A 12,650-nucleotide genomic window follows, 5' to 3' on the forward strand; every position below is an offset into this window, starting at 1 on the left:
TTCTTAAGATACATTACAAGATATGGTATTATCTAGGTCAAAGGGCTTCAGTATTTGTCTCTTTTTAGTTTTGCTAATATACTTTCCAGAAGTTGCACTGTTTTATGCTGTCTTCTAGGCATTGTAGAAGAGTGCTAGTTTTACTTGTTCCTTATCAACCCTATTATTATTGAGATCGTTCTCCCCTCAAGAAAGTATTTTATTTTATTTCTTTTATTTATTTATTTGATAGACAGAGATCACAAGTAGGCAGAGAGGCAGGCGGGGTGTGGGGTGGGGGTGGAGGCAGGCTCCCTGCTGAGCAGAGAGCCTCATGTGGGGCTCGATCCAGGACCCTGGGATCATGACCTGAGCTGAAGGCGGAGGCTTTAACCCACTGAATAGTTTTTTGAATGCACTTCCTCTTATAAGTCTGTGTTCTCAAGTTTGCTCTGAGGTTCTGTTCTGCATTTAGGTATTTATTTGATGTTAAAAATGAGACCAATACATTATAATCTATGAAAGAATTATGAAACTGCCTCTGGAAGTAACGAAAACTGAGAGACTTTCTAACCTCTTACTTTTGATGTGCTTTTTTTTCCAGGCAACTCTTTCAGGACCCCCTAAAAGGGATATTTTAATCCCTTTGGTTTTTTTTTTTTTTTTCCCTTTTGGCCTTATATCCTTAATTTTTTGTTTTCCTAATATTTAAGCTTGAAATTACAGTTTATTTTCTGATTTTAAAAAGAGGAGACTAACATTGAGAGGATTTATGATTGAATTAGAATCACAAAGGATGGGGTGCCTGGGTGGCTCAGTGGGTTAAGCCTCTGCTTTTGGCTCAGGTCATGATCTCAGGGTCCTGGGATCGAGTCCCACATCAGGCTCTCTGCTTGGCAGGGAGCCTGCTTCCTCCTCTCTCTCTGCCTGCCTCTCTTCCTGCTTGGTCTCTCTCTGTCAAATAAATACATAAAATCTTTTAAAAAAAAATCACAAAGGATGTATGTTAGGTAAGATGAACACGAATTTATTTACTGGTGTACCAAAATGAGGGGGACCCCTCAAAGCATGAGTAAGTTAAACTTGGGTCACAAAGGGGCAACAAACTGGTGAAACATTTTTAACTTCTGTAGGTAACCTGGACTCGCATTTCAGGAGTCATAGGTGAGTTAGAACAAGGAGGCACTTAGTGAAAGATGCCTCTTACAGCATTGAGGCTACTGTGGTACAAAGAAACCCCCATGTTTGTCAGACTCCTGCTTCAGATTCAACAGGAATATTTTCTGTCCTTTTTGCACATTTGGAATTACAATTTGTCTAACTATTGGTCACCGTGGGGCCTGTGTTCTTTGTCTTGTTTTGTTAAATCATTACAGAAAGAAAAAGATGACAAGTGGAAACGAGGAAGTGAACCAGCTCCAGAGAAAAAAATGGAACCTGTTGTTTTTGAGAAAGTTAAAATGGTAAGTGGGAAAGTCTTCGCACTGGGATGGCCTGGGGTTTGTGTATATGCGGAGGGGAGGGGAAGGAGGCCTTTTGGTGGGTGGGGTGGGCTTAAGAGCATTCTGCACCATTTTACTTGGAACCAGAGGGTTCCACATTTAGATTAGATTGCCTGGTGCCATTTCTGATGCTTTCCCATTGCCTTGTTGCCTAATCTGCTCTGTGACTTTTCTCTTTGGGGCCAGTGAGGGGTTTGGGACGGCATCTGCCCCATCTGAGCTAGAGGCACGTTCCATGTGTGATACCTCCCGAGCAGATGCTCTCTGCATCCTCTCTCATTAGACGCTCTCTACCTCATTTTCCTGTTGCGGTTAAGAACAGTCCAGAAGCTGGGCTGTACTGATCCATTTTAATCCTCTTCCTGCATTCTTGCTCTATCATCTTGAAGTAGACACCTTTCTTTTTTTCACAGGACATTGTGGCTATAGTAGTGGATACTCTAATGTAAGAGCTTGGAATCTTGGGAGAGAGGACTTTTTACTGTTTGCTTAAGGAAGAGTCTTTGATTGTCATTCTGAATCGCACTGTCTGCAGAACACAGTCATTAATGATACGGGCAGAGTGAATTAGGTAATCTTTAAACGGATCTCCCTTTTGGTATTAAAGTTTTTCTAATCACTGGGAGATTTGTTGGCTCTGGGCTTTTATACCCTCAGACACCTACCTTTATTCTTGGATTTTTCTGGGGCCCAAACCTGCTATTTTTATAGGATCTTCTGATCTGTGGTTGTCTTGGTTTCAGAAAGGCAGACAAGCACAGATGATAACTTTTTCACTTTAGGTTTGGTTTATGCACCTACACTTCCTGACTTGATTCTTTCACCTGACACTTCCTGAGTTTTCTTTCTTTGGAACTCTGAATAAGGGCAGCCGTACCACAAGAACACCTGTGGCTTTACAGTGACGAAGGGAAAAAAGCGTTCAAAAACACCTGCTTATTTCTTTCTTTAACATATTTTCACCTTAGCCACAGAAAAAAGAAGATCCACAGCTACCTCGGAAAAGCTCCCCGAAATCCTCAGCCCCTGTCATGGATTTGTTGGGCCTTGGTAAGAGCCAGACTTTCCCACTCCCATACTCTTACATATTATGATGAATTCTCTGTCATCCTGGGAAGATAGATAGTGATGGGATTCTTTACTTTGTGTCTTCATCGCTAAGATGGTTCTTTCATGTTTTTCCTGTTGTTTCACCTCTCAGCAGTCATTCTAAGAAGTGTTTACACTTTTCAGAGCAATAGTATAGCGTAGTGGTTTGGAGTCGGAGTCCCATCTCTGCAACTTACTATATGTGTGACCCTGGGTAGTTTACTTAACCTCTGAACATTAATTTCCTAATCTGTGTCATAAGGATGATAACCGTCTCTATTTCAGAAGTGTTGTTGGGAGGATTCAATGAGATCGTTCCTCTCAAGCTCTTTGCCCCTTGCCTGGCATGAACTAAGTATTCAGTAAACATTAGCAAGTTTCACTAAACCAGCTCCCATGAGCCATGCCCCCATCCCTCTCACTTTCAGGTGCAGTGTGTTTCTGAGATGGCCTATTAGCCTTGTGGTTATTTTTCTCCAAACCTTTGAAACCCTGAGCTAGTGGTCTGCCCCTTTCAGAAATAGAACCCATTCTTTACCCTTCACAGATCTCATGGCTGTACTTTGGTTTCAGTGCATTTCTGCTAATTTAGGTTATGGGCTATTTAGGTTTATAATTTCTATACCTTCCATTTATCTCTGAAAAAGAGAGAAAAGCTACGCAGCTGTTCCCCTCAAATAGCCAGAAGGGAGCCAGCCAGCCCCTTTGCTAGGGGGCTAATAAAGCCTTCAGGTCTGGGTTTCTGCTGCCCCTTCCCAGATAGCTGGGCTCCAGCCTTCTCCAGCATGCTCCGGGGAAGGTAAGGTGAGGCCTTTTTTGAAATGCTACATCCAAACTAGATGGTGTCCAAAGCCTAGATTTCCAGGTCCCTGATGGAGCATATAGGTTTTCTCTGTGCACTTTGTATCTAGAGTAGAAGGAAGTCATGGGCTTAATGAGCAGTGCTACAGTTGAGCTTTGCTATTTCTTTCCAGATGCTCCTGTGTCCTGCTCCATGGCAAATAGTAAGACCAGCAATACCCTAGAGAAGGATTTAGATCTTCTGGCTTCTGTTCCATCACCCTCTTCTTCAGTTTCCAGAAAGGTGAGTCATGTGGATGCCTTAGGATTAAGGAACATTCTGAAAAGGATAATTTTGATAAAATGGAACCAAGTCATACTTCTGTGGTGGAGTTGGACTTAATTAATTAATTAATTAATTAATTAGCTTTCTTAATTCTTGATTCTTCCCTTAAACCTTGTGCCATCTCTGTTACAGCCTAGGGTTACTACTCATTCCCTTTTGTCTCCTGCCCAAAAAAAGTGGGTCCTTTGAGTGGGCTTCTGTTGAAGGTGTGTCTCACTGTAAAGGCTGATACTTCAGGTCAGCTCCCCAGCATGGAGGTTACTGCCAGAGAATTTGTAGGTGTAAAAGACTTGAAACTGTTAATGGCTACCATTGGTGGACTACCTGCTTATGACCAGGCACAGTGCTAAGTGATTTTGTATACCTGTTTGCGTATTTCTTTTATAACTTAAAATATTTACCACAGCCCTGCAAAATGGGTATTTTATAGATGAGAAAACATTAATTCAGAAAATTTATGACTAGCCTCTTGTTATGCAACTAGTAAGTGGCTGCGCTGGGATCTAAACTCAGTTCTCCGTGGCTGCATCATTTGTAGGTTGATTTTTGTTTGTTTTTCACCGAATCACTTGTTCAACTGTGGAATAAAGAATTGCACCAGATCTTATCTATCAGGTGTTTTTAATATTTGTGTGGTAGAAACGTTAGGAAGCTATTAACTTGCCCATGAATTCTTATTGCAGATGTAGAAGCAGCAGAGAAATGAGGGTGGTCCTTACCGAGACTTCTGTGAGGACCATTCCAATTCTCCCCTCTTCCCCTGCCCTCTCTTTGCCCTAAGGTTGTAGGTTCCATGCCAACTGCAGGGAGTGCCGGCTCTGTTCCTGAAAACCTGAACCTGTTTCCAGAGCCAGGGAGCAAATCAGAAGAAACAGGCAAGAAACAGCTCTCTAAAGACTCCATCCTTTCACTGTATGGATCCCAGACACCTCAGCTGCCTGCCCAAGGTAGATGTCACGGGGATGATGGCATTATGCCAGACAGAGACATGGGGACTTACACACAGAAATTATTTGTTGTAATAGGGTGTAGTTGCCTTGGGGGCGCAGGACATTATACCCTAAACAGGCCTGAACATGACATTCCTTGTGAGGTTATGAAGTGTCAGCAGGTAGATATTAATGTAACTCAGAACCATACTTTTATGGGGTCTGGAGTCCCACTGCTATAAAGTCTGACTCAGGGTCTGGACCTGAACCCTGAAAGGAAAGTGGCTAGGTCAGCAGTCCGCTGGTAAGCCATCTCAAGTCTTGTAGGGAATCTCACTGTTCTGCTGTGTAAAAGAGCATTCTAGGTTGAGTAGAAATGCTACTCAGAAATTTTAGCTGGCAAGGAGGAAGTAGCCAGTGAGCTTGGACTGACTTGGTGTACTTTGCTCTTAAACGGTTCTCTGTTTATGTTTTCTTGGCAGCAATGTTCATGGCTCCAGCTCAGATGGCATATCCCACAGCCTACCCCAGCTTCCCTGGGGTCACTCCTCCCAGCAGCATCATGGGGAGCATGATGCCCCCACCAGTAGGCATGGTAGCACAGCCAGGAGCTTCTGGGATGGTTGCCCCCATGGCCGTGCCTGCAGGCTATATGGGCGGCATGCAGGCTTCAATGATGGGCGTGCCAAATGGAATGATGACCCCCCAGCAGGCTGGCTACATGGCAGGCATGGCAGCTGTGCCCCAGACTATGTATGGGGTTCAGCCCGCTCAGCAGTTGCAGTGGAACCTAACTCAGGTAAGCTACCCCATTTTCCTTGGGACAAGAGTTTGGAGCCTCCCTCAGGGCTGTCTCACGTCACCTCTCCCTTAGAACCCTTTGAACCCTTATAACGTGAACGAGATAATGCGAGACATTCTTAGGTTTGCCACCCTCCCCCACCCTTTTTATTCCTAGAAGGTCTACCTAACATCAGACTTTCTGAGGAGTTCTGGGTTGTTGTAGAATGAGGATAATTGCCTCAGTCTAAATTTCTCCACACAACTCCTCAAAACAAGAATTTAAAAAAAACCTGTATAGGTAAATAAGGAATGCAAATAAAACCACTCATAACTTATGACTGCCACATCTAGTAGATGGTATACTGCAAACTTCACATTACATGGCAATAAACACCCAAATCCAGCAGAGCCAGCATCAGAGAGGCTATGTGGAAAGACGGGGGGGAGCAGAGGGCTGGAGGTGACAGAACATAGACAAATCACCCCCTGGAAGGAAGACTTATGAGATTAGAGGGATGATGAGAGGAGGTCTGAGACTTGCCAGTTAGAACTCTGGTTATGTGGGTCTTGAAATATATAAGGTTAAAGGTGGTAGCTCTGGAAAAGCATTTCTTCTAAGTAATGGGGTTGACTTAGAATCTTAATTAGGGTCCATGCCCAGCCAGTGTGGAGCCTGACTCAGGACTTGATCTTAAAACCCTCAGATCATGACCTGAGCCAAAACTTAGAGTTCGATGCTTAACAGACTGAGCCACCCAGGAATCCCCTGTGGGAGTGACTTAGAAGGGAGAGGCACTCTTTCGGGACCTGGTAGTGAAGGGAAACTAAGAAATGAGAAGTGGAAAAAGGGAATCACAAAATGAGAAGATAAACCCTTCCTTCCAAATAATTTCACTATACCAACAGAAGAGGGCACTCTTGAACTAAGAAACCTAGTAAGCCTCCCTGAACTCTCACACCCATTTATTATTCCTGATTTCAGAAAAATAAGGCACTACAAAACAAATAGAAAGTGGCAGGTCACATTTATACAAACTATTACTAGAAGAAAATAGAAAATGAAAATCGAAACATACCAAGAAATGAAAATTCTCCCCCCGAAACAACCATGAACAGAAGAAAACTGTTAACAAACCACCAGCCTGAATGAGATGTCCTTTAACACTTGAAGACAAAACAGCTTGAATCAGAAATATAAAAACTCAGAACCAAGATGGACAAAAACTGGAATTTATGAAATGAAACTTTCCAGCATTCAGGAAAGAAATCGAAGAGACACAATTATCTTAGAAATAAAGTCTGAATTACAAGTTAACCAAAGGAGAATAGATTCAACTGAAAATATACTTGGCATTGAAGAAAGGCATAACACAGGTCAGAGAATGGAAACTAAATATAGGAAGCAGGAAAATAAATCTAAGAGAAGGTAAAATAGAAACTAAGCAAAGAAGGCCTAACATAAATATATTTGGAGACGCCAAAGAAGAAAAACTAAATAGTGGAGCAGAATTAATATATTTAAATCTGTAATACAAGAAAACGTCCTATAAATAAAATAATATAATATTGAAAGAACCCACCATGTAAAAGTTGACCCAGAATGGTCAACTATAACATATATCCTGGTAAACTTTCAGATTTTATGGAACAAGAAAAATTCTCAGGGCTCCAATACTCTCTTTACCTCCCATCCCCCCAGATCTGCCATTTTTTATGAGATTGACTCAGGACCTTAGATCTGCCATTTTTTAAAGACAAAAAGAACTTGACATTAGACTTGACATTAGACTTCTAACTGCAACATAAAAAAAAGACAACAATGGGAGTAATATTTTCAAGATGCATACATGTGAGACAAGTATTTCACAGCCAGACAAGCAATCCTTCAAGGATTGAGGCCATTTTTAAAAAATCTTGAGGGGCGCCTGGGTGGCTCAGTGGGGTGAGCTGCTGCCTTCAGCTCAGGTCATGATCTCAGGGTCCTGGGATCGAGCCCCGCATCGGGCTCTCTGCTCAGCAGGGAGCCTGCTTCCTCCTCTCTCTGTGCCTGCCTCTCTGCCTGCTTGTGATCTCTCTCTGTCAAATAAATAAATAAAATCTTTAAAAAAAAATCTTGAATATGCAAGAAATCAGAGAATATCATACGTGTAAGTCTTCCCTGTGGAATGTGCCAGAAGATAAGCTTCATCCATCTAAGAGATGAGTGGGGACATTTTGGCAAAAGGACTGATGGTGAATATATGTTTTACTCAGAACAAACAATGGTAACAGGAGGAGAAGGTAAAAAGGAGAAGGTAGGATAAATTGATTTTTGCATAGGAAATAGGTGGAAGTTGAAGGGTGTAATAAGCTGACGTGTCAAATGGAAGAAGCTTGATTACAGAATAAAGGAAGCAAAAGATAGAAATTATTAGTATAAAATTAACCACTAGAACAAAAAATGAAACTTTATAAATACCAGAGGAATACTCTACAACAAAATGGAGTACGTAGACTATGAAGTACAGCAAAACACAGTAAAAATGTAACATGATAGAATTAAGACCAAACGGCAGTCATATCAACAGGTAGCTCTTTTATGAAAAGAAAAAGATGTTTGGCTTACAAAGCAATGCCTAATTTTACACTGGATACAAAAATATCCACTGAAACAAAGTGATTCAAAGTCTGAAAACCAAGAGATGGGCAAAAAGAGGTATTATTGGAGCAGCATGTGTGCCCACACGTATGCGTGCACACACTGTCTTTCTCAGGTTTGGGTGACAATGTTTACCTGCTGTATAAGAACTACTTTCTTGTTTTCCTTTCTCTTTAGTCTGGAATCGTTTATATAGGTCTTTGGAGATTGGGTAGAATTCCCCAATTGTGTAGAATGCAATTGTGTGGACCTTTGTGTAGTAATTTAATAGCATTCTCTCTTTGTTCTTTAAAAGTCAGTTTTGGAACTTGTGGTCTCTGTCTGTCAAATAAATAAATAAATAAATAAAGTCTTATTAAAAAAAAAAGTCAGTTTTGGAAAATTCTCTTTACCTAGATTAAGGGTAATTACCTATCTAGATTACCTAGATCTGGGGTTTCAAATTCATTTATCAAAGGTTAAGCCAAGCAGTCTGTTTCATGATTTTTTTTGAAAGTTTCCTCTTTCAATGGTTATTTCTTTCTCCCTTGTCCTGTCTTATTTGGTATGTTTGTGGTTTCCTTCCCTCTTGCCATTTCTATTAGGCTAACTAGTGGCCTATTTTGTTAATTATACATATACATATATTTTAAAACCCCACAGGATTTTGTTTTATTTAGTCTAAATTTTTTCTTTGCTTGTTTTTGACTTCAATTTATGGTTTATCTTTATTATTTCCTTTTATATGCTGCTTTTTGACTTACTCTGATCTTCTTTTTCTAGCTTTCATAGTTGGGATTTTAATTCGTTATTTTCAGTCCTTCATGTTTATTTGTATAAGTAATGAAGTGCTATGAAACTGTTGAGAATATGTCAGGACACATGAGCCAACTTCTAGAGGTTCCAACTGTCTAAATATGGGACAGTTTGAACATCAAAAGGAATGACACTGATGGATTATAACACTAAAGGAAAAGAAATCCATGGGTCTATAGTGATATATTTTTTGAAATGGGTGTGGGAAAGAGGGAAGGAAAGCCTTCTTTACAGAGAAGAATGGCAACTAGTAATTGTAGAAAGAATGGGATATTCACATATTCTCACAGAAATACCCTTTAGATTACTTACTAATTACAACAACAACAAAAACCCCTGAAAACCTCACGGTTGATAGTACCCTAGTAGAGTGCTCAAACATAAGATTACCAACAGTGGGACAAATGAACATCATGTGCTTCTTGGTGTCTTGTACTGAGAAGCACATGATATCACTTCCATAGAATTTTTTGCCAAAAATGTTTAACTTGGATCCAATCTTGAGAAAATGTGAGGTAAAACCAAGTTGAAGGATTTTCTGCAAAGTAACTGGCCTGGATTTCGAAAACAACGTCAGGAAAGAAAAAGTGGTGGGGGAACTGTTCTATATTAAAGGAGACTACAGAGATATGAAAATGAAATGTAACCTATGTTAGAGTATTGTGATCATACTCAATTTTTGTATTGTGGGTTTAGGAAAGTGTTCTTTCTTATGAGCTGCCTCCTGGCTTACTAATTGGTGAAATGTCAGGACATCTGCTGTTTTCAGTGCTCATCAAAAATGTACACATAGGGCACCTGGGTGGCTCAGTTGGTTAAGCAACTGCCTTCAGCACAGGTCAAGATACCGGAGTCTCAGGATCAAGTCCTGCATCAGACTCCCAGCTCCAAGGGGAATCTGCTTCTTCCTTTGACCTTCTCCCGTCTCACATGCTATCTCTCTCTCTCTCAAATAAATAAATAAAAATCTTTAAAAAAATTTTTTAAAACAAAATTTTTAAAAATGTACACACACACACACACACACAATATATATATATATATATATATATATATATATATATATATGTACAAAGGTCCTATACAAGATATGCAGAGCTCAGAAAATAAAACAAGGTGTTAACAATTGTGAATTTAAGGAAGGATATGTGGGTTCCATTATATTGTTCTTTCTATTTTTCTATAAACTTGAGGTGTTTTTTTCTTTTTTCTTTTCTTTTTTTTTTTTTTTTTTTTAAGTTGATGGCAGGAAAATAGCCCTTCTCCTCAAGAAAAGAACTTACACAAAAATGTACCTGTCTTGGGAGATTTAAGGCATTTTTCTTGATAAATAGTTTCCTCGATAAATAGTTTTCTCTCTTCACTGCAGAGGCCAGTCTTTCAGTCTCATTCATAAAGAGGTCCTAGCCCTGGCCAGACCTTATTCCACTGGTTCTTTTCTCCCTCATACATTGAAGACCCATTGGCCTTTTCTTCTTTCTTTCTTTCTTTCTTTCTCTCTTTCTTTCTTTTTCTTTTTTTCTTGCCTGCCTTTGTTCATTCTAAACAGTCCAGTTCTTTTTTCCTTTTCTCTCGGCTTGAGCACACACAAGCACTTCCCCTGGCACTGACAGTCATGACTCTGCTGGAGATAAGACAGGAGCGCTGCTGTGGGGGCTCGGCTGCATACTCTCGGGGCTGGCAAGTTCACAATAGGCCCCTTCTTTTTAGGATGAGAGACTAGAAAGGAAAAAGAGAATAACGTCTCATGCTGCTTTTATGTTGGCTAGCTCCAGGACTGCTTTCCCTCTCTGAGCATTAATCTCTGTCAGCATCTCCCTTCTGGGAAGTCCTTATTTACGTGGTCTGGAGCCCTCAAAATGGTCTATTAAGGCTCAGGGCAGATCTGTACCATAACAATTTCCCTTTGTCTCATTCAACCCCTCCCTGTAGACGGAAGGACTCCTACCCTGCCTTTTTGCAGTAATTGGCTGCATGCCCACAGCTGGGTCTGAAAGTCTCCTCTCTCCCTTTCAGATGACCCAGCAGATGGCTGGGATGAACTTCTGTGGAGCCCACGGCATGCTGACCTATGGACAGTCGATGAGCGGCGGAAATGGACAGGCAGCAAATCAGACTCTCAGCCCTCAGATGTGGAAATAAAAACAAAACACCTGTATGGCTCCCACTCTCCTCAGCCCTCTCCCTCCCGGTTTTCCTCTTTCCCCAACTCCCCCGTCCCATCCCTTTTTCCTACCTCTCTGTTTGGTTTAGAAATTGCTCAATCTGTCATTTGGGGTTTGGCATTCTGCCCAGCCCAGCCACTTCCTGGACACGCAGACCTCTCTGTTGCTTTATGTTGTATGTGTCTGCTCGCCATCCTGACTTCCTCTGCAGCCTCAACCCCAGTCCTCTCCTGGCACCAGCACCTTAGGAATTGTTGGCAGAAGGCACTTAAACTGTGGGAGAAAGGTGCACACCTTTGAGTACCTTTCCCCTGAGGTTAAACCTCCTGTCAGACTCTCAGAAAGGTCTGGAGGTGTTGTCTTTTAGGCAAAGAGGGGAGGGTTTAGAGGTACTTCTGTATGTGTTGCTAGGCTGTTTCTACATGTTTGAAATTTTGGTTGAAGAGGGAGATATCATGCTCCCATAATTTATGGGAATGAAGAAAGTACTGAAATCAAATTAAATACTCCTTGGGTCTTAGATCACGTTGGCCTTAGCCCTGGGCTGAGGCAAACCCCCTCCTGTGGGGATGAGCAAAAATATTACTCTACTTTGCCCTGAATTGCTTTCTGGATCTGAGGCTTCAGGACTTACTGCTTCAGTCAGCCTTTATAAGCACCAAAGACTTCACAAAGGTCCCACACAAGAACACACCCCTGCCCCACCTCCATCCTACATGCAGTGGGATCTGGCTCTATGGCTGGAGGACCAGCCCCTCCAGTGGGAATGCAGAGCTTAATGTGTGTACTGTGTGTGTGTGTGTGTGTGTGTGTGTGTGTGTATTTCACCTCCCACTCTTTCCCCATCTGCTCTGGGTGTTTTTGTTTTTGTTTGAGGTTTACACAGAGAGGAGTTAATTTATCAACAGCCTGAAACTGTTGCCACTTTTTCGTATAGTTAAAAAAAAAATTGCAATCTCACACACAGCTCCCTTCCTCCTCCCCCACCCTCCTGATCTGCCAATCACCCTTTCATGCCTGTGTATCCCAGGCCTCTCTGTTTCCCCACCTCCTCCAGGTGTGTGAAGCAGAGAGCCTGGACAGCTTTCCTGTCAGTCATTGTTCACCCTACTTGAAAATTAAAACAAGAAAACTTTGCTTAAGAGATTTCACCTGTGGGAACCACAATTCCTGGTTGCCTTTCTCCTGTGTATGTGTAAATTCCTTAATAAATATTGCAGGGAAGGACCCTTTGCTTGGCTGTTAATGTGTGTTACTCATGGAGGAGGGTGAGTTGCATCTTGGTTTCCTGCTTTCCAGTCGTAGTTCCCCCCACTTCCTAGATTTTCAAAAATTTTATATTGGGAATGCCCAAGGCCCAGGCCCAGGCTCAAGCAGTCAGAGAAGGGACCTTTGTCCTTTGCCCAGTGGTGTCTGGAGTTGTGAGCTGAGGAAACTGTGGATATCTGCTCCTGCTAGCGCCTCAGAACATCGGAACTAGAAGTCCTTTTCTCCCCCACCAGATAGAGAAGCTGAGACCCACCTCCTTTCCTCCCTCCCTCCCTTCTTTCCTTTGAGTACACCTTTTCAATATTTCAGAGGTAAATGAGAGGATAGCTCAGTGACAAAGGAAGTAAGCTCTGGATCTGGCTGCCAAAATTCATG

At 41.8% G+C, this 12,650-nt stretch overlaps 1 protein-coding gene across 1 annotated transcript in view; it reads left to right on the forward strand.

Annotated features, from left to right (window-relative positions):
* The window catches only part of SMAP2 (small ArfGAP2), a 45,877-nt gene extending 33,644 nt beyond the window's left edge, over nucleotides 1-12,233 (forward strand). The window contains exons 5-10 of the mRNA XM_059134875.1: nucleotides 1,356-1,442; nucleotides 2,450-2,531; nucleotides 3,545-3,654; nucleotides 4,478-4,643; nucleotides 5,108-5,424; nucleotides 10,858-12,233. Coding sequence (XP_058990858.1) covers nucleotides 1,356-1,442; nucleotides 2,450-2,531; nucleotides 3,545-3,654; nucleotides 4,478-4,643; nucleotides 5,108-5,424; nucleotides 10,858-10,983 — 888 coding nt within the window. The 3' untranslated portion in view covers nucleotides 10,984-12,233. The remainder of the gene's footprint in view (nucleotides 1-1,355; nucleotides 1,443-2,449; nucleotides 2,532-3,544; nucleotides 3,655-4,477; nucleotides 4,644-5,107; nucleotides 5,425-10,857) is intronic.
* The last annotated feature ends 417 nt before the right edge of the window (nucleotides 12,234-12,650 follow it).

Source organism: Mustela lutreola, chromosome 10 (genome assembly GCF_030435805.1).
Source record: "Mustela lutreola isolate mMusLut2 chromosome 10, mMusLut2.pri, whole genome shotgun sequence".
Classification (NCBI taxonomy): domain Eukaryota; kingdom Metazoa; phylum Chordata; class Mammalia; order Carnivora; family Mustelidae; genus Mustela; species Mustela lutreola.